General features: G+C 39.3%; 1 protein-coding gene across 4 annotated transcripts; it reads left to right on the plus strand.

The window, feature by feature from the left end:
- Window positions 1-1090: 1090 nt before the first annotated feature.
- Window positions 1091-21140, plus strand: DIP-eta (Dpr-interacting protein eta). 4 transcript variants are annotated; one of them, XM_086837234.1, is made up of 12 exons: window positions 1091-1333; window positions 6456-6688; window positions 6847-6944; window positions 9968-10113; window positions 10171-10232; window positions 12628-12786; window positions 15963-16091; window positions 16188-16325; window positions 17192-17344; window positions 17405-17458; window positions 18376-18468; window positions 19586-21140. In XM_086837234.1, exons 2-12 carry the CDS (start codon window positions 6556-6558, stop codon window positions 19771-19773), a joined length of 1353 nt encoding a protein of 450 aa, XP_086693360.1. In that variant the 5' UTR covers window positions 1091-1333; window positions 6456-6555; the 3' UTR covers window positions 19774-21140. The 4 variants fall into 4 exon arrangements, with proteins under 4 accessions (XP_086693360.1, XP_086693362.1, XP_086693361.1 ...); XM_086837236.1 differs by having other exon boundaries at window positions 1138-1333; window positions 6453-6688; XM_086837235.1 differs by having other exon boundaries at window positions 1138-1333; window positions 6467-6688.

Here is a 21140-nt window from a genome sequence, read left to right on the forward strand (position 1 = left end):
TCAGAATTAACGTGTTGTAAATAAAGTAAATAAAACAAGTAAATAAACTTCTTAAAAAGTATGTATTCGTTTCAACTATTAATTAAAAGTGAAAAAACTATTTTCTTGGCACTTTATTCATGGGTTGCTCCTTGCTGATTAAGTGTAATTAATATATCTGTTTCTAAAGAATTAATTGAACACAAGACTAAAGGTGTTACAAGGCACAATAATATAACCAAATTACTGTTTGAAATCAATAAATTAACTAATTATTTATTTATAAAAATGAAGCAATTACAATGCTTTGGTTTTCATATAAATTTGAGTAAATATCAGCCATTAAATGGACAAACTTTATATTCATGTTGTTTATTGACCAATATAATTTATATTTCCAGCTTTACGCTTGTAATAAATTTGTAATAATATTTGTTTAACCATTAGATTTGCAATATATTTATTATGTTTTTAATACCTTTTCAATGGCCCCACATCTAAATAAAAGCGTACAATAAACCCTGTTTTCCGGAGTCCAATGCCATGACCAATGACAATCCATTTATCCATCGCACGCACCCAACAACTATCGTCCCCTTTCCGGCGGCGGAGTCAACCCTTTGCTACGTCACAGAATTCATTCATAAAATCAGGAAACAAGTTCCACGAGCCCAAAAGTATACAGAGAGGATTTCCCCGAGCTTCAACCGTCAGAGCTTGCTTTCAACCGGCCTTTCAACCGGTGAAGAGAGCTCTTCAATCGTGGTGAGTTTTCCACTGCACACCCCCCATTGGGCAACACACACACACTGCGACACACACACGCAGCTTAGAAAAAAAGAAGCACAACAAAGTGAAAAGCGCCCGCCAACAAAAAGCAAAATAAAATGTGGCCCGGCAACAACAAAAATCACAGTTGTCTGATTCGTTCGCGACGCAGCTGCCCGCCGCCCACCCGCCTCCTTGGCCACCCATTGACACCACGAAAAAGAGCCACCCACACACACACACATACAAGTACACTACTACACACTCACCCCAAAAACGATGATGATTCGCCCCCAAAGAGCATCTTCGGCTGAGCTCGTTTGTCGTATTTATTCGTGCCCCCAGCTGGTGAGGGGCTCCAGCCATCGAAGGCCTCGGTTCTCAGACCTCAGTCCTTCGTCAGCCCTCGTTTCGTGCGGTTGTGTCGTCCTGCCGATCCTGCCACAAAATACTGAATTCAATTTGCTAAGCCTAGTCGCGAGTGCTTTTGCCGCCAAGTGTTGCATTCGTGCTGCAAGTGAATTAAAATGATGCTAATACTAATAATATATAAGTGAAGCGTGCTAAGCGGATTTCTTCCTTAAGAGTTGGTTACTGTTTTCCTCAAACAATTTAATATTATAAGGAACATTTTGATTAAATAGGTTTTTAAATAGAAGCTTCAATATTTTAAACTAAAATGTATTAAATGGGCATAACTGAACCTGCTTAGAACCTAATTAACAGAATCAAGGTTGTAATGATGTTTGGTCCTTTTAGCGATTTAGTTAGAAAACAAGTTAATTAAAGGTAGCTCCCACTTTACACAGTGATCTTTTCAGTCTAATCTTTAGTTAGAAAAATAAGTTAAAGTTTAAAAAAGATAAGGTTTCAATTAAACCTTCCTCTATAAAAGATCAAGTTCTATAAAATCTTCTAATATATGTAATTTTAAATCTTTTCTTTGACAACATATAAGCCACAATCATTTTAGCCGATCAGAGCCAAAAATATAGTTAATATAGACAAAACCTAAGAGGAAGAATCCCTTAAAATCTTATTATGAAACTCTTTTTGATTTTAATACCGGCATGAATTCAAAAATACCTAAGATCGTAGCGAATTTCTGGTCAAATCAACACAACAAGTTGAACCCTGTCGCGTGTCTAGTTTCTTAGCCGCTTGTTGGCAATTTTGCCTCGACTTTGGCGACATTTGCCGTCAGCTGCGTGTTTATTGTAATTATATTTAAAGTAAAAAAAAAAAAACAAAAACCCCAAGTTATTTACGAGGCAAAAACAATCGTAGCGAGCCACCCTCAATTGTCGCAGGACAACAATGCCTACTTGCCGGCTGCACTGCGTGGTCCTGATGTGTGTGTGTGTGTGTGTGGTGTGTCCTTAAAAAATTTGCCTACAAATGTGTCTGGTCTGGCACTCGACGCTGTTTATTGCCACTGTGTGTCCAGTCGATGTGGATTGTCCTAGCTGCAGGTTTTTAGGCCGCCGACAATTGCATATTTTATGTTTCACGGCTGGCGGCTGTAATTTAAAGTTCATTGATATCCATAAAGCGCAGGCCAAACACACGCAGACATGTAAATGCAAATCTATTGTCTGTCCGATGTTGCCCATTTGTTGCAAATATGTTGCGATTTCGGGTTAGTCCCCGGAAATAATAGATTCCCCCCACACACCCAGGGGATTCCCCCGGCATTCGCCTGTTTTCGATTTATGTAATTTCTCTAACATTTGCATTTTACATACAAATTTCTGATCGGTTTCTGATTTTATCTACCGGATTGTGATTTCAGTTGGTCCTAAAACCGAATTTGCAGCTTATCGAAAGGGGAGTAGGGGCAGGTGCAGAGATATATATTAGGGAAATGAAAACATGTTGACTAAAACAGATTGAAAAGCCAACAGTTACGGGTACACACTCACTCTTCCAGGAGGAGTAACATCCCTAAGCCCATTCACAAATCAGAAATCAAAACAATGGTTCACACCCTCTGCAGCTTGCATTTTGAATGCAAATTGCCAAGGCTCGATTTCTGTGGAGGAGGAACCAGGTCTCCGACTCCAAGGCGATATTGTAATGGTTCTCGGGCTCCTCGTCAGCTTGACATAATGGCCAACATGTGAGAGGGCCCTCCGGGCACTGCTCTTGTTGTTGCTGTTGTTAATAACAAGCGATAATAATCAACTTCCGTGCTGGAAAGTGAGCGGAGAGGAAAATGCTGAAAATTCGAGCAAAACTTTGCATACTTGAAGGCGCCGCCAACAGAGCCGCCTGAGTTATGCAAATTTTATGCAGGGTCAGTTAACTGGCTTAGAGCCCTTGGCTCCCTTGGATTAAAAAAAAGCAGCTAAAAATAAAAACAAAAAGCCGGACTGAGACTTATTTTGAAAAATGTCGAAGTCGCATCGCGATAGCAGCGAAATATATCACGTGTTAATTAATGTTTGTGTTGGAAATTGAAACTTGACCAAGTTTCCCGGGGCCCCCACAAAGTGCGGTCAGAATATTTAGCTCATTATTGTCGCTGGTTATAGCGTTAGTATCAAGATTCTTTAAAGAAACCATCTCATAAGGCACACCGAGCAGAATGCCAGAAAAATTTGCGGGCGAAGGGGTGCTGACATTTTGCACATAATTTAGCAGCTGATTATACAAATTGGAGAGCGGGATGGTAGGCAACTTTGCATGTCCGAAACCATAAAAATAATATACGACAGGGCCGCCACAAAGCTGCCATGAGTAGCTCTTATTATGTGCCATAAATATATTTTTGTAGAGACCGCACTTGAAATAACACGACTGAAGAGAGACTTTGTCAGTTTGGAACCGAAGATATAAGGCTTACAATGGGCAGACAAGCTAATGCAGAGGCAGAATCCACATTTAGGCATTTCTGTTAAATTCTAAAGAACATTCTGTTTTATTTTGATAAAAGTAAATAATTTTATATTTTAAGCAGTGAAAATATATTTATAACAGAATTTTCAATGAAAAATATTTAAAACATGTAAAATATTAGCTTACTAAAATGATTCATGCTATGAATGGAGGTTTACTATTTAACCCAAGTAGGAAAATGTTTTCTTTGCAAAATAATTTGTTAAATTATTATAATAACTATAAGCTATTTTTATATTTGAATATAATAATTAATACATATATTTTAATTAATTTTAAATGCACAAGGCCGATTTGTTAGCCCTATAAAACCTAGCACATCATTTAAATGAATGCCTTTTTGGCTTCTTTGTGATCGATTTATAATTCAGCAAGGGTATGCAAACTTTTTTTTATTTTATATTCAAGTTTAAAAACTTTCCAATTGTGCAGTGTATTTTGATTTATAAAAAACAAAACTCACAATTATCTCGCTTAAATACTTTGTTACAACAAAAACAAAACTTTACTCCAAGTTTATGCTAACTATAAATATGAATAAAACAGATTACTGGTCTCTCGATCATATTCAATACTAACTACAAAGAAACCGCCACAATTAGCTATGCAAACAGGGACTCTCGGTGCACTCGCCACGATATGGCTTCGGATTTTGTGGTCATACCAAAAGGTCTGGGAGGGGTGGAAGCCCATCCCATAGCCCATCACCTGGTCATGGCTCTGTCCCTGTCTACGGCTCCTGACGTGGCCCGCATGCTCTAAATTATTAATAATATTGCCATGCCCATTTGCTAGACATTTTTAGTGCCTACCCCTCCCCGTAACCATTTGCAGTCCTGTCGTTTGCCTGCTGTCTTTTGTAGTCTACTTTTCCGGGCATGCAATGTGGATTTCAATGTGTATGTGTGTGTGTGTCTGTGTCAGACTGACAAAAGGACACACAACACATATGCCGGCAACTTTCCTTTCAATTGCGCTAAATTATACAAAACAAAAAAAATCAATAGGCCCAACAACAACTCAAAAAGGGAAGAGAAAAGAATTTTAATGAAATGTCATTTTAAAATTGTTCCTGTCAGTTTGTGGGCGCCAGAAAGTAGACTTTTAATATTTCCCAACCGTAACCCCTTTGCATGTCACAGGAGTCAGGGCCGAAAGTCAGCTGGACAGTTAATCAAGGTTTTCCAATCGTAGGGGCGGACTACAAACTTTAAGCTTACATTGATATGTGATTGGTACGTACCCCTATTTCAAATGAAGTTGACGTAGTTTTTCATTTCGGTTTTCAGTTGACACAGGCCTCGGTCTGCAGTCAAAGATACAGCTGAAATATGCCTTGGTCGACTCTTCCTATGATTTTGTAGAAGATTGATTGACTTGCATTCGTTTTTATTCGGGGAAATTCTATTCAGTACTAGTTAAGAAAAATATTCAATTGGTATTAGAAGTAAAAAATATGAATAAAATTGAAATATTTCCATTTATTTAACTATTAACAGACGAAAAATATATACATACGAGGAATAGATTTTATAAGCAAAATGCTTCAAAATATTTGCTTATTATAAATATTGAAGTACATAAATTGATAATTGGAAGTAAATGTGGTCCATAATATCATTATTATGATTATTAAATAGTTATTTTTGAACATTATTTTTGACTTGTTTAATTTGTTGATTGATAGCAATAATTACAAGAGTTTGACAAATTAATGTACAGAGTAAAGAAATTATTTCTTCACTCATGCATTATGTCAAGGTGATAATTTAATGATAAATAAATTTAGGTTTCAATTCAGCAAAATATAATACAATACTGTCTACAAATGCATCCTTGAGACATTTAAGTACCTTAAAAATTAAAGTCAAGTTCCCTGTGAATGTCAACCACTTTGCGCCGTCACTAATTTTATACCCATTTGAGTACCAAACCTTAGGTGATTTAATATGAACCTCTCCCCAAAGTCTGATTACAACTGCAGTGCCCCCCATAACCTGTGTCGCACATGTCACTTAGCCTGGCCAAATAAAGAACCCAGGGCCAACTTAACTTTTGGCATAAAGCGCAACTATTTGGATGCCGTCAGTGAGAGAAAGAGGGACCCGTAACGATGCACGATTTGATGCTTTATTTACGAGTCCACACACGATGCGGCAGCCAACGAAACATTTCATTTCCGGTCCGTAAACAGTTTCTACCCTCGGGCCGCCCTTAAATGCCAGAAATGAAACAAAACCGAATGAAATGAAATGAAATGAAATAAAATGGGCTGGCGGAAGCGCATGCAACACCTTGCCCAAAAGAGATAGTTGTTGCAGGTCGGCAGTTAATTCCTGCCAGCTGTTCGCCTGCACAATTTACACAGCCAGGACACGCAAAATAAGAGCCAAGAGCTAATGGCCATAACTGGCGGAAGAAATATGCTGAGGCCGTGGAACATCCGGATTGCCCGGACTCCACTCCGCCCCGCTTTAAACTTGAAACTTTTTAATTTGGCGTATTTTCGACCGGCATCGCGATTATTGTTTGCCATTGTTTCGTAGTTTTGATTCTGTTTTCAAGTACTTTTTGTTGAACTTTTGCCCAGTTGCCTGTTTGCACGCATAAACAGCAATAGCAACAGCAACAGCAACAGCAACAGCAATGGCCAGAAGTTGTTGCCATTAGAGGCGCGCTAATGACTGCCAATTACGAGGCGCGGTTATGCCCATATTTTCGAGAGGTTAGGGGTTCGTGAGGGAGTTTCCTGAAGGCACAAGTTTTGCTGGTCTTTCCCTGCTCTAGTAACCATTACAACTGAACAGCAGTTAATCCACAGTAACAGCTCATCCGCAAAGAAGACAACTCAATGGTTTCGTGTATTAAAAAACCAACTCGATAAGAAACTCTAAAAAATACACTTTCAAAATGATTACAAAATCCTCTCAAAGCCACAGTCTGGCCAGTACTCTGAGCTCTACAATAACGATTGCTTTGGTTATTATCCTGATGAGCCGGCAATGCCATCTTCAGAGGGTTGAGGTGCCAGCCGAAGTAATAGGTAAGTCCCAATTATAATAAATACATAAATATTCAGTTGTTAAATTATATGCCTCATAATTATCTATTTATTTAAGCCACCACGATTTCCATTATATTCCAATTATACTGTCATTAAGCATAACCACTCTGACCGGATATCCCTTGACTTTATTACAGTTGATCCCAAATTTAGTTCTCCAATTGTGAATATGACAGCGCCCGTGGGACGTGATGCCTTCCTAACGTGCGTCGTCCAGGACCTCGGACCGTATAAGGTGAGTCCGCACCGCGCCACAAATCCGATGATAGTCGAATCAGCAAATCAGCTCGGCAGCTGTTCCGGGCTCTGGCTCCGTCTCCTGCTCCTGTTCCAAAAGCCCGCTCGATTACACACTCAATAAGCAGCCACAAAACCGAAACCCGGGGCGCATTAATATTCATTAACATTTCACCATCACCATCATCATCATCATCATCATCATCCCCCCTGCCAGAGGGGAACCCTGTCCCGGTCGGGCAATCTCAAAGACCAAATCTCGACACCCAAAAAGCGGGCAACAAGAGTTGAATGGCAGTGGGAATGAAAGTGAAAATAAAAACATAAATAGGGATAGGCCGGGCTTACCGGATGACAAAAGCGAAAATCACATAAAAAGTAATTGAAATATGAATGAGGACGTGTTAAGCGAACTGAGGACTGCAATGGAGTGGAGTGGAGTGGAGTCCTTTCCCCCAGTGTCTGTGTTTATGCTAGGGTTATTATTATATTCATACAGGAAAAGGTATATGCTTTTGAAGTCTATTAGAAACTGGATGGTTTTTATATATTATATTTAAATAAAATTAAGTTTATTTGTTAATTGTTATTTGTACGCAATTTGAATCCATTCAAATTTTAGCTCTTATTTTAAACAAGTACCAAGTACCTAAAAGTCGTTACCTTCTCTTTTAAATTTATTTCTTGTTTGGTTTGTGTTTGCATTTGCATTTGTTTGTCTCGTTGCGGGGGAGCAAATGTATCTGAATCCGCAGAACAGGTAACAGAAAGTGTAGATCTCCATTGAAGTGCAAAGCTTTGTCCTCGCCCTCCGCCGGGTCTGGCATCCGGCCATTGTGAGCACTTTGATAGGGGATGGAGGATGGAGCTGAGAGCAGGAGCCGGAGGTGGTCGTAAAGCCACCCCGCAGTCAGTGCCATGCACAATTAAGCGATGTTCCGCTCAAAGATAATTGAGCAGGCACTTGGGTGTAATTACTTACTTTATGCTGACAGCAGGCCGGGGACCCCCGGCCCCGCCCCAAAACAAAACCCAAATTCAATATTACCGAAAATAATTCATTAGCCTTCCGATTCAGACGACTGGAAATTAGCCCGTATTTAATTCATTAATGCGCACACGGGAATATGCGGTTTCACAAATAAGTCAAATAGCTTCACGTGTTGACATGTCGCCAGGTTCACATGCAAGCCACTGAGCCAAAAGGGTTGGCCCTCTTGGCCCTTTCCCCTCCATTTAGAGAATACTTTCAGCTTTTTAGCTTACAAGCTGCGTGCTTTATCGCATAATAATTTACCAGGGTAATTGTACAATTACACCATGGGTGTGTGTGTGGGTGTGTGGTGGAAAATTCTTAAACAGTTCGGGGAATAGATTTTTTGTGTATAATTGAACAGCTTTGCATGCTAGTTATGTTCAATTTGGCGCCGTGATTCACAACTGACACGCGGCTTTAAGGGATTCTGGCATGCCAGATAAGGATAACCCAGGAATGTGATTACAGCCAGTAACTGTTTACTATTTAAATATCAATTATGTCCTAGAAACCGAACTTCAATTACACTGAAAAGGGAATACTAATAATAACGTCAAAGTTGTTATACCCTTGCAGATTGTAATTTGATGAATAGGAATTAAAACAAAATAAATTATATATATTTATGTGAAAAAAACATATTTGCGGTTCTACAGTTACAGTTTCACAGTTCTATGTTTTCCTCTATATCTAACGATCGTCTGTATGACAGCTATATGATATAATAAACCGATTTTTATAAAATGAAAAACCAAATTCTAGAATAATATAAAGTGTCTATATCTCAAATTATATGCAAATATCTTTAATTGGAAAAGTAAACAAAAATAAGAGCCTAGTTTGCGCAGAAACGGACAGAGGAACGGACAGAGGAACGGACAGAGGAACGGACAGAGGAACGGACAGAGGAACGGACAGAGGAACGGACAGACGGACATGGCAAAATCGTATCGGCTGTTGATGCTGATCAAGAATATAATTACTTTTTAAGGTCGGAAATGATTCCTTCACTGCGTTGCAAACTTTTAAGCGAAATTATATTACCCTGTACTACCTATAGTAATTTAGCAAAAGTTGGAACCAAAGTCAATTTATTATTAATTTTGGCTTTTAACTTTGAGTATACGTTTGTGGATATCATCAAAACAAATTGCTGAATCACTTTGAATTAAAATTAAGTAATTAATTGAAAAATAAATGCATAACGAGCAAACTTGAATCTATATGATATAATAATATAATAAACTATCATCTATATGATATAATAATAAAATATATGTATGATATAATTGTCATGATTATGGCTTACCCCAGTGGAGGACACGTCATTGCTTACATTCTTCCGGTGTAGGCTTATAATCTTGATGACTTTAAGCTGGGTATCGAATACCTCTTCCTGCTTATCCAGTTGTATTCCATTGGCCAGATGATATTTCTCAGGTACAAGGATAATCATCATATCACTGCCACGATCACTATCGATCTTTACACTGGGAAGGCCACGCACATACTGAGGTCGCGGCGCCATAGGTGCCTCTATTTATAGTTCCCGAGCCAAGAGAACAGAGAAAGTGAGAGCGAGAGAGTAAGAGATAGGCAGAGAAACATGCAGAGAAAGAGTAAGCTCTGGAGATGCACAGTGGGAGTTAAGCCTACCGGATAAAAAGAGGCAGGGAGAGTAAGAGAGAGCGAGGCAGCGAGAGAGGAAGGGAGCTGTTAATGCTGATCAAGAATTTGTTTACTTAATAAGGGCGTCAATGCAAGCGTTTGATTAAGATTATAATACCCTGCAAGGGTATACAAATCTAAACAAATGAACACTGCTAGTACATTCATTTTACACCTTTTTTAATAGATTAAAATCTATACTTACTTATGTATAACTTTGTTTTAAACACATCATACTAAAAGTCATCTCAATTATCTCTCTTTAATAAATTCAATTAGAAATTCTAAATAATTACAATTAATTATTTAATTCCCAGGTGGCGTGGCTTCGAGTCGACACCCAGACGATCCTAACGATACAAAATCATGTTATAACCAAAAACCAGCGAATTGGCATCGCCAATTCCGAGCACAAGACTTGGACAATGCGTATCAGGGACATCAAGGAGTCGGACAAAGGCTGGTAAGCTATAGATTAATATATTCCTTAGATCCCTTATAATTATGGTTAATATTCCAGGTACATGTGCCAAATCAACACGGATCCAATGAAGAGCCAAATGGGTTACCTGGACGTAGTCGGTAAGTGGATATTATTATTCTGCCCTTTACGTTTCGGCTGTCAAACAATCATACGCCTCGTTGCCAGGCCAGGCTCAGCCATTGTTCGAACCGCATTTTATGGAACAAAAATTATTAAAAAACAACAACTGGAAAATGAAATGCACAAAAAGGAAATGAATCGAGCTGTGCTTGGGCGGAAAATGAGAATAGCATAGTCAGGAGTAGTATACGGTACGCTACAAGGGGATCAGTTTTGGGAGCACGGTGGCTTATTTAATACCGACTCACTAACACCAGAGGAGACCCCGCAGCGGAGGCTCTGCAAAATGGAGTTCGCCATGGGCGACTTTCCATTTTGCGAGTGCTTAAACATGTTTAACCGTCCGCTGAACCGCAGAAATTGTTGATTTTGAATTAAAACTGGCAACGCGCAGGCCAGTCAACGAGGCAACCAGCGAACGAGAGGCGGCATAAGAAATGCCCACTGGCCTAGGAAGTGGTCACCGGGCACATTTGGGTTGTCCATTTGCGGTTCGTTGTGCCCGTGCCCATGCCCGGTGTTTTTATGTCCCATCCTACATCCTAGTCCCCATGGCCAACGCCATCGCCATCGCCATCCCTGTGCCACTTCAACTGGCTAAATACCTTTCGCTGGCAAATCTAAATCAACGCGCTAAATATTTTAGCCACCATTGCAGTCGGCAGTCGGCATTCGCTGGCAAACACGAAAAAGTATAATCAACTGTGTGTATTTGCACTGGATAATCAGCGGGCCAGTGGACAGTGGACTGAAAGCAATTTGTATAATTAAATAGGAGATCTGATTGATTACTTTAAAATGTTCTAAGATTTTTAAAAAGTTTCTTAAAGAAATGCCTATAGAAATGATGTTGGGATTTGTTTTTCCATTTCCTAATAGAACTTTAAAACTCTTTACAGAAAATACTGTTTATAAAGAAGATGTTCTTTAAACATATGTTTCTTTCAAGGACGTTAGGATTTGTCTCTTAATTTCCTACTGAAGTTGTAAAGTACTCCTTAAAGAATATATATACAGTATTTTGCTGTGACTATTTTTCACTTAACACCACTGTTTCTCGCCAGCAAAAATCGCGGGGTGATGGCGAAAGTCGTCCACGGGAAACGTTCGAGTTGGAGTCCAAAAACGGAGGTGGGTGGACTGCGGGCTGTGGACGTTGGTCGGCGATGATGATTTTCGTGACCGAGTGCAGTTAAATAGTCCGACGACAAACCGGAGAGGAAGCGGCACCGCTTTCACCTTTTCGGGCTTCCAGTGCTCCCAAAGCCCGCACTCGAAAAAACCCCCCACGTACACGCAGGCAGGATATGTGCGATGGCAGGACGACTCCCATACACCCGGATTTGTCCGGCATTCCCGACATTTAAGCTGATGAGATATTCATATGCAAAGTTCTCAATTCAGATTTTTGCACACAATTTCGCTGTGTGTTTTTATAATGATTTAACAAAACGCCAAGTGACATGACAATTGAATTGTTTGGATGCTCGTATAAAAAATCGGTTAGATGACAATCAAGTATGTCAGATTAGATGTTGTTATTATCTACGGTTAAAGCTATGGTGCCTGAGCAGTTAGGAATGGATTCCCTGATTCCCCAAATGCCATATCCAGACCCACCACCAATGGAGTAGAGTTTTCCCTCTTTCCCGGCTAACCTTGGCCACTTAATGACCATCCAGTGGCCACTGGACGGTGGCCGGTGGCCAGCACACAGACACTGACTCACTCACTCGCTCTCCGGGGCTTAACAAGCTGTTTGTCAACACCAGCACATTTTTTGGTCATTTACCGACCACATAATTGTGGGATATATGCATACAACCCAGAGAGTCCAGTGGAGACCGAAAAACCATTCCCCCTTAGAGCTCGCCTGGCATTATTACGTTTTCACGGTTCATAGGTTTCGGTCGTGGGTGTCCCGCCATGGTAATAATTTGTGTGTTTCAGGACATGTGAAAAGTTTGTCCTTTAAACAAAAGCACATGCAAGGACGAGACTCCCTCTGTTTCCCTGTGCCAGAGTGTGACCGAAATGCAGGCGGGAATTTCTTTGGGTGATTGCGGTAGCAAAATGAATCACTGGCCACCCAAGGGCGCCATATGCACACTCCGAGCAAATTATTTAAATGAAAAATTACAAATTTTAAATTATTTAAAACGATTGCCATGGCAGTACGTACACCTTCTCATTCCCATTCTTTCTCTCTCTTTCTCTTTCTCTTTACATGTGGAATGCAATATTTTTTAAATGTTTGTTATAAACATTATCTACCAACAACAACAACAATGGCGACGACGACTGCCGGCGACCTCGATGGCAACCCGATGGCTGTTGGCTGTTGTTCCTGCTGACTCTGTTGCCCGGCTGCAGTACCGCCGGATATCCTAGATTATCCTACAAGCACGGACATGGTCGTTCGCGAAGGCAGTAACGTGACGCTCAAATGCGCTGCTACCGGTTCACCAGAGCCGACAATTACATGGCGACGTGAAAGTGGAGTGCCCATCGAGCTGGCCAGCGGCGAGGAAGGTAAGCCCACGGATTCGAATTTGGGTTTCACGAGTTCACACACTGCTCAAAAAATACAAATATAGGTGCACTTGCATATGGGGAATTTAAATATTAGCTTCAAAGAGCAGGATTTTAGTGCTTATATAATGTTATTTTCGGTTTAGCTTACATTTATTTATATTAATGTTTTGCATAAAAATTAAACACAATATTTACTGTTTTTTTATTAAAATTTCGCTTAAACAACGATAAGAAAATAATGATCCGATTCTATAAAAATAATGTATTTATATAAACATAAAAGTAAGCAAGATTGTATTATGTTTATATTTAAAAGTCAGGCTTTAATTCACAAATTATTTAACAATAAATTCTTTAGGAAGAACATAAGGTATTATAATAGGAAATATGTACACAAATCGTAAGTTGATTATTGTCGTTGCTTTATTTATTTTTCGCTGCTCTTTAAAAGGGGAAAACAATCTTTAAACTTTCGCGTGCTCTTATTTTATTTTAATTAAAATAATAATAATATAATGAATACAATCCAATTGCGTTTGTCTGTATATATTCAATTACTTTTGATAAAACTCCCTGAATATACAAACTTTGAAACAAAAAACCCCTTTTACATACAAGCATCTTAGTCCGGTTTGTAGGAATATATTCATTTAAGGATCCTCACAATTCTAGAACATCTTATTAATCGACCAATAATCAGTTGATATTTCCTATGGCATTTTTCGTTTGCGATTTTCTTTCAGTACAACTGTACGATATCCTGGAAAAGCCATGCCCTTTTAGCCACCACTCCGCTCTGATTTGTGAGTGCCTTTGCTTGTGTTCTTGTTGTTGTGGACTCTGCCGCCTGCATGAGGCTTTCCATCCAACATTTTCGAGTACTTTTACACAAAAAGGCAGCGGCAACCGAGTTGGCCCTCAGCATTTATGCCCACAGGACGGCTCCGGGTACGAGTCCCATGGCTATCGAGGACTAGGAGCACCACCTAGCTGAGGGTTGGTTCTCGATGGTTGATGGGTGTGGGTGTGGCCAGAGCACCTGCTGCAGTGTGGCCAGCATGAGAGAATTTCACCAGCTGCTGCTGCTATTTGACTGTTGATGATGATGATGATGATGATGACGTCTCTGACTGACAGAATTAGCAAACGGTTAGGGAGCGATCGGTGGGAAGTGGAGCCAGTGGTAGTGGTGGTGGCCAAGTGGTGGGTGCGTTGTGGGTGCCAGTGGGTGGTCCAAGCCAGATTTGCTAATTGGCCTTGAAGTGTCCGGTAGTTGAGTGGAGTTGGGAAATTGCAAGTTTTCAATTTGGTTTGCCAGCACAGGAGTGAGTGTTCGTTTTTAATTAAAGTTATTCGTTTTGCATTCGTTCTGCATCAAGGATAGTAAAAATATAATATCGTGTTTAGAAAACTAATTAGTTAATTAACTAAAATAAAATAAGCATCTATGGATCTATGAAAATACTAGTTTTGACTTAGTTTTCTGGCCTCATCTTTTTGTCCCCTAATCAATGCTCTGATTAAATATATAATATGATCCAATAGAATAATATTAAACAATTTTTTTAGTGAAATAAGTATAATATTGCTTTCTCTTAGTTTTATAGTTAAACTTTTCATATAAATCCTTCTAAAACATCCCAGTAATCCCTCAGTGTATGTTAATGCACTGCCTAATATATTATATATTATACAAAAAAATCCTCATCACAGTCGACACGAAGGATGAAAAGCCAAATAAAAACGGAAATCAAAGGCACTCCAGTAAAAAGACCACGAAAAAAACCCAAAAACATGAAAACAGAAAAAGAACTCATACGCTTAAATGAGAGGATGGGAAAAAAATCAGAATGAAAATAAAGAAACAAAAATAAAGCTGGTAAAATGACCTTTTCACTGGGGCTTAAATGTCTGCCACCCAATGCAGTCGTTGCCAAACAAGTCTGCTTCCCGGTTAGCAAAATTTTCCCAGCCCAATTTTCCCGTTTTCACCGCTTTCATTCGTGTGTGCTCGTAATGCACGGCAGAGGGCTAGACTAAATTGAAAATTGGAAAGGAACTGTGCCATATACAAGATTAAAATTCTTGTAAATTTAAATACACACAATACAAATAATAATTACTACGAATTTTCTTCTATACTAATTAATAGATTAAATCTTGTTAATTTATAAAGATTATTATATAAAGAGTATTCCTCATTCTGTTTTACATTTTCCCCAGTTAAAATGTCGTTTTAAGCTCCCCGGTTTCTGACAAAAGTTTGTTTCATTTGAAATTTGATTATTTCGGTTCGCGTTTGTTGTTGCACCGAATTGAAATGGAATGAAATCGTCTGAAGTGAAGTAAAGTTTTATGCCATGGCGAGGCTCGAACCAAATTACACGTTTTTCGTGGCTATTACGTTTAATGGCCGCTCCGTGAATAAGCGACTCGGGTCAGGTCACAGTGGAGGACGGGTTCGAAAGGCCAAATCAATAAACGAAAAATCAGCTTATTATTATGTACCGCGGCTCTACCTAACAGTATCAAGCGCAAACTAGCCAGAACTTCCGGTTCCGGTGCCCCCGGCCACACAATCACACTCATCCGCACCGTTGTCTGCGCCGCTGCCGGCTTAAACCAGCCACACTGTGCCATTTGTATAATGCAAAGCCCAGTTTTTGGCTATCAGAACAGGATGTGTGTGCCGCCCGGTCCATGAAAACAGGAGCAAAAAAAAAATTAAGGGCCAGCAGCATCTATTTCTATTTGTTGTCTGGCAAACAAGTCCTTGTGAAAGGATACCATTGAGTCCTGAGTTTGGAAAATTGTAATAACTGCTATTACATTCCGGGAGTTGTGTTGATACTTTTGTTGTTATGACTTCATTCTATTCGGGAGGAAACTCTTTAGCCTAAAAAGATATTCGGTCTGGTTAGCTTGTAGTAAATAAAATGAAACATGAAAGATAGAAAGTTTAAGGATCAAGCGTTATTACTTTATTTATGTTTAAAAAAATAAAATACCTCTATTTAACTTAAAGCTGATATAGAAATATAAGTAAACCAGTTCTAAATATATTTGATTTAAGAAAATCCCTTTTTGGAACTTGACAAACTTGCATTCTATATTGTTGTTTTATTGATATTAATCATTATATTATATTTTTCTATCCACCTATCTCTTTACAGTTCCTAGTGTCGAGGGCACCGATTTAATAATACCAAATGTCAAGAGACAACATATGGGTGCCTACTTGTGCATAGCTTCCAATGGAGTTCCACCTTCAGTGAGCAAAAGGATAACACTTGTGGTACACTGTAAGTTTACCAACAAAACTAAGAGAGCTTCACTAATCATTCTTATAAAAGGTTAACTAATATAATCACTATTATTTCCTTTGAAACCTCTTCCAGTTCCACCGATGATCACTGTACAAAATCAATTGATTGGCGCTGTTGAAGGTAAAGGCGTTACATTGGAATGCGAATCTGAGGCATATCCCAAGTCTATAAATTACTGGACAAGGGAACGTGGAGAGATTGTGCCACCAGGTGAGATTACTTGAAATTTAAAAGAACTTTCTTAAAGCTTAGTTTGAAATTCCAGTAGAAACTTAGTAGAAAGAAAATAGGCAGACAGAACAGAGCATTCACACATCTCTCTTAGGTTAAACTAAGTCAATGTTGAGTATTTAGCAACTTCCAGCTTACATTTAAAATGTCATAAATGCTGTCAGAGTTCCAAGCCCGTACCTCCACTATCCCCCAATCCCTAAGAGGAAAAGTTCACAGCTTTCCCAGCGGATCACACGACTACATGTGCTAACGAACTGATGACCGCTGAGTGCAAAACTCCACGCGACAGACCCAGACATACACCAAAAAAGTTGTTAATTAGCTGATTTAGTCGCGGCACTCGCACACGGAGATACTAGCCAGACAGGACCGCAGTCCTGCGGTTTCCCGCCCGTTGGGAAATCCCAGAAAAGCCTGCTGGTGGTGGTGGGAGGACGGCTTAGAAGTGAACGCTGCGAAGAAGCGATGCGAATAACTGCTTTCGCAACCGCCGTCATAAATGGAAATGAAATTAATTTACAATTTTGTTTCTGGCAGATTTTAATTGACAACAGAAAAACCGAAACAGAAACAGTACCCGAACTCCCCCTCCCTCCACACGTATCCTGGCCTGGCCTCCGGTGTGACATGAGTTCGTGCATAAATTTATGCCTGTCAGCAACATTGTTGAAACTTTTGCCCGTCCGTACTTACCGGCGATGTGAGCGTGACATGCATTTAATTATTAAATAACGCAAAATTTCAATTAAATATTAATTAGTTTATTATTTTAATGAAATATTAACTCGGATATCATAACCCCCCTCCCCACACACACACACACAACCCAACCCCAATTGCAGGTGGCAAATACTCGGCGAATGTTACCGAAATCGGCGGCTATCGCAATTCGATGAGGCTCCACATAAATCCCCTGTCGCAATCGGAATTCGGGGCTTATCGATGTGTGGCGAAGAACTCGTTGGGCGATACCGATGGCACCATTAAGCTATATAGTAAGTAGATCCTAAGCACCCACAATTGTTCGGTTATGAAAAGCCTTTGATCGATTATAGGAATACCGCCGAATGCAGTCAACTATGTGGAGAACTTTGAGGCGAGGCATAAAGGTAAATAAAATATATTGTTGTAAATATTTCCACATATTTTTAATTACTATATTTCTGGTTAGCTTAAAACCAAGTGTAAATGAATTATATAGGTTGAATGAATTCTATATGCATTTTCTCAAAGAATTGAAAGTTAGGCCATCAAAGCAAAAAATGCTTTATTTTAGGAGTTGTATAAATAAATTATGTCAATAGTTCAAAAGAACCACATTAATTATAGACAAAGTCAAATAAAATTTGTACCTTTCACCTTCGTGTAAGACCCTAAACAAAAATTAAATGCAAATTTGTTATATAATTTTACTTTTAACTACAAAAACTAATTAAAATATAAACCAATTTTAAAGTAAGGAAAATATATATATTTCTCCTAAGCTTTTTAAAGTACTAACTAAGAAACCTTTTTGAAAAAAGGGAGATGACCCAACAAGCAGAGGGTAGAGTAACCGAGACAAAGCGTGCAAGAAGCAAAATTTAATAGCCACTTGGCATAAATTTAAGATGAGCTGGAAATATTCAACTTGGCCTGGCAGGAATCCTGGGAAATATAAAGCGGGGCGAAAATGTATAAGGCGAGAAAAACGGCACATAAATAATTCATATGCCATGCAAATCCGTTTCAAATCGTCAACGCCACGGATCAGGTGAACGTTGGCAGACCCTAACTGGGTTGAGAATGGGCCAAGACTCCAGTTGCCACTCCACCGGATGAGGCTGCGGTTGAGGTCAGACAAAGTGAAAAATATATGGAAGGGAAAATTGAAAGGCAACAAACAGCGACAAGTTTATTATGAATATGCATTTGCGAGAGCCAGTGCGAATGCGAATGCTTTTCGGTAGTTACTTAAAGATACTGAGATACTCCGCTCCTCTTCCACCGCAACTTAACCGCAATTCAATAATTTCTCGTTGCACAGGCAAGAAGCGAACGAAAAGCTCGGAATCGCATCATCCGGCCAGGGCCCAGGAGCACAGCGGCGAGGATATGGAAAATCCTGGAAAAAGAAAAGGTAAGAGAGTGAACCGGATAATGGGCGGAAGAGGATGAGGTGGAGCGCCGTGTGCGGCATGCCGATTAGGGTTATGGGCCATATTTCAAGCACTTGCCCCGTGGTTTGGGTCCGGCTTAACAGGCCACTTGAGACAGGGCGAATGCCATAAAAAAAGAGTCCCACAGTTTCCCCCCGCAGTCCGTCGTCAATGTTTAACAGATTTTCACACTAATTTGCCAAGCAGAAAAACTCACAAAAAAACAGAAGTGGAGGAGTGCCAAGAGATGGAGGCCAAAGCGTAGCATACTTTTTTGGGCAAGCACTGCAGCGGCAGGTAAAAGTTTATTTTTTCCTCCCGCGAGGGTCTTAGGGCATAATTGTATATCAATAAACACGCTCCGCTTGGCTTTATGGCAATTTAATGATTTGTAAATACTTGGCCACAATCAAATAAATTCTTTCGCGGTTTGCAGAGGATCGAAAAGTTGAAGAGCTGCCAGTTCAGGTTTATTTTTTTTGTATTCCTTTATTGAATGTGTACAGAAGTTAAAGCTAAAAGGAAGGAATATTGAGCATAAAATACATACATTATTTAACAATAGTTGGATTTGATAGTTATTTATTTTCATTTAATATTCAGGAAATACATTTTTATATTAATAAATTATCATTGATTTATATTGACCTTCATATTTTTGAGAAACTTTGTATTAAATTTTGGATGTTTAATAAATAAATAGGAGTTAACAATATAAAGTGTATATTATAGTACGATAACTACATTTAGGAAATTAATATAGTTCAAAATATGTTTTCCAAGCGTAACAAATATTAAAACAACAACTAGAATATGGACTCTATATTTTTCTTTATCGAAAGATTGATTTTAGATATCACACCTAGCCAATACTCCCGATCTAGGTTCCTCTTAACACTTAGACCAAAAAACTGACCCCTAATCTGCGCTTAACCCACCACAAGGGCAAGATTGGCTTGGTGACTGACCAAAACAGGAACCTCACAACCTGGCTGCTAATCACTTCACTCAATAGCTTTAGCCAATTTCCGCTGCGAGCAAGCCGTCCCATTAACATACGAGTCTCTCCCCTCTCTCTATCTCCTCCCTCTCCCGCAGCCGATTTAAGCCTGAGTGCGGAGAGCATTGACAGCATGTACGGGTCCTCGGCAGCCAGGACTTGGCGGCAGGACCTCGATGGACTCCTGCCTCTGCTCCTGGCAGCGGCACTGGCAATGGCAATGGGAACGATGCGGATGCAGAGCACCCAAATGACACGCCTGCCACAGACACTGACGCATGTTTGACACAGACGCGGAGTTGACACGGACTTGGGCATGGACATGGACATGGAGTTGGAGTTGGAGTTGGATTTGGAGTCTGATCTGATCTTGGAACCGGAGCCAAAGCTGCAGTCGTCTGCGGCCGTGGCAGTGGTGCAGACTGTGCGATGATGATTGAGTTTGTCAATGCCAAATGCTACTTGGCGCTGATTTATGGCTCGTTGCGGCTGCTTTTAGCTAAGGATTGTCAGCGCGAAATCACAACATACACACACGTATATCAAATCGATGTAGCTAGTAAGTCAACCAGGCTTCCTTCCTCGTAATTCCCCCCCTGAGAGAGCGTGCATGTTGAGCTGTTGATTCTAGAGACTAAGTTCCTTATGGTGTCCCTGTAAAATATCACTTTACGCAAATCGATTACGGCACATGTACATAGAATGTATCGCAAGGTTATTTTTTTGTATTTCTCTAGCGGGTTTAAGGGCGGACGGTTATGTATTATAACACTTGTATAAACCAGATTTTTGGGCGTCATGTAAGAGACTGTATGCGTGCAAAGTAACATTTAATTGCAGATTTGAAACGAAGCTAAATGTTATAGTTGTCAACAGGGTTAATCGAATATAGAAAACTAGTCGGTAAGCAGAGAGGTTTGGAGGGGTAAAGATACAGTTTGGGAGCAGGAGTCGTGGAGCACAGTCAAGATTGACAAAGAGAATTCAAATATCGCCAAATGCTCAGCAGAAATAAAATATATTACATATATAATTCAGCTTAGCAGCTGGCTGTGTTTCAGTAAAATTGCTGCAAATGAAAAATCTAGCAAAAGCTCAATTGTTCTCCGTTACCGCGCTTTATGGCTCCCCAAATCTTCTGAACCCTTTTCCAGAGTTTAAACAATACTTAAGTCGCATTACAAAAATACATATCATTTATTAAACATACTAAGCACATTAAATAATATTTAAAATACAATTAACAAATATTCTTTCTGGCTTTTTGTTTGATAAACAATCAACATTGATAAACCAAAAAGAAAAACCCCAATGAATTCCAGTTAATAAAACACAAAAAAACCGAATGCTATATATGCAGGCAGTTTAATGCGTAAATTAATCTCATGATTAAGAGCGAAAGGAATTTCATTTAATATATATTTAGCAAATTGTATATTTTCACACGAAGTAAAATTGTTAAAACCGCAAATTCTATAGTTATGTTTATATCGCTATTATTATGCTATACAAACAAGAATATATAAAATATCTCTAAATATATATATATATATATATATACATCTGTAAGCATTTCATGTACATTTCAGTGTAAGCGACTTGGCAAATGGACAGGAATATTTATAAAATAAAAATTTAACATTAAAGCGTTAA

The sequence above is a fragment of the Drosophila serrata genome, unplaced genomic scaffold (assembly GCF_035046125.1).
Source record: "Drosophila serrata isolate PLE 108 unplaced genomic scaffold, ASM3504612v1 contig_302, whole genome shotgun sequence".
Classification (NCBI taxonomy): domain Eukaryota; kingdom Metazoa; phylum Arthropoda; class Insecta; order Diptera; family Drosophilidae; genus Drosophila; species Drosophila serrata.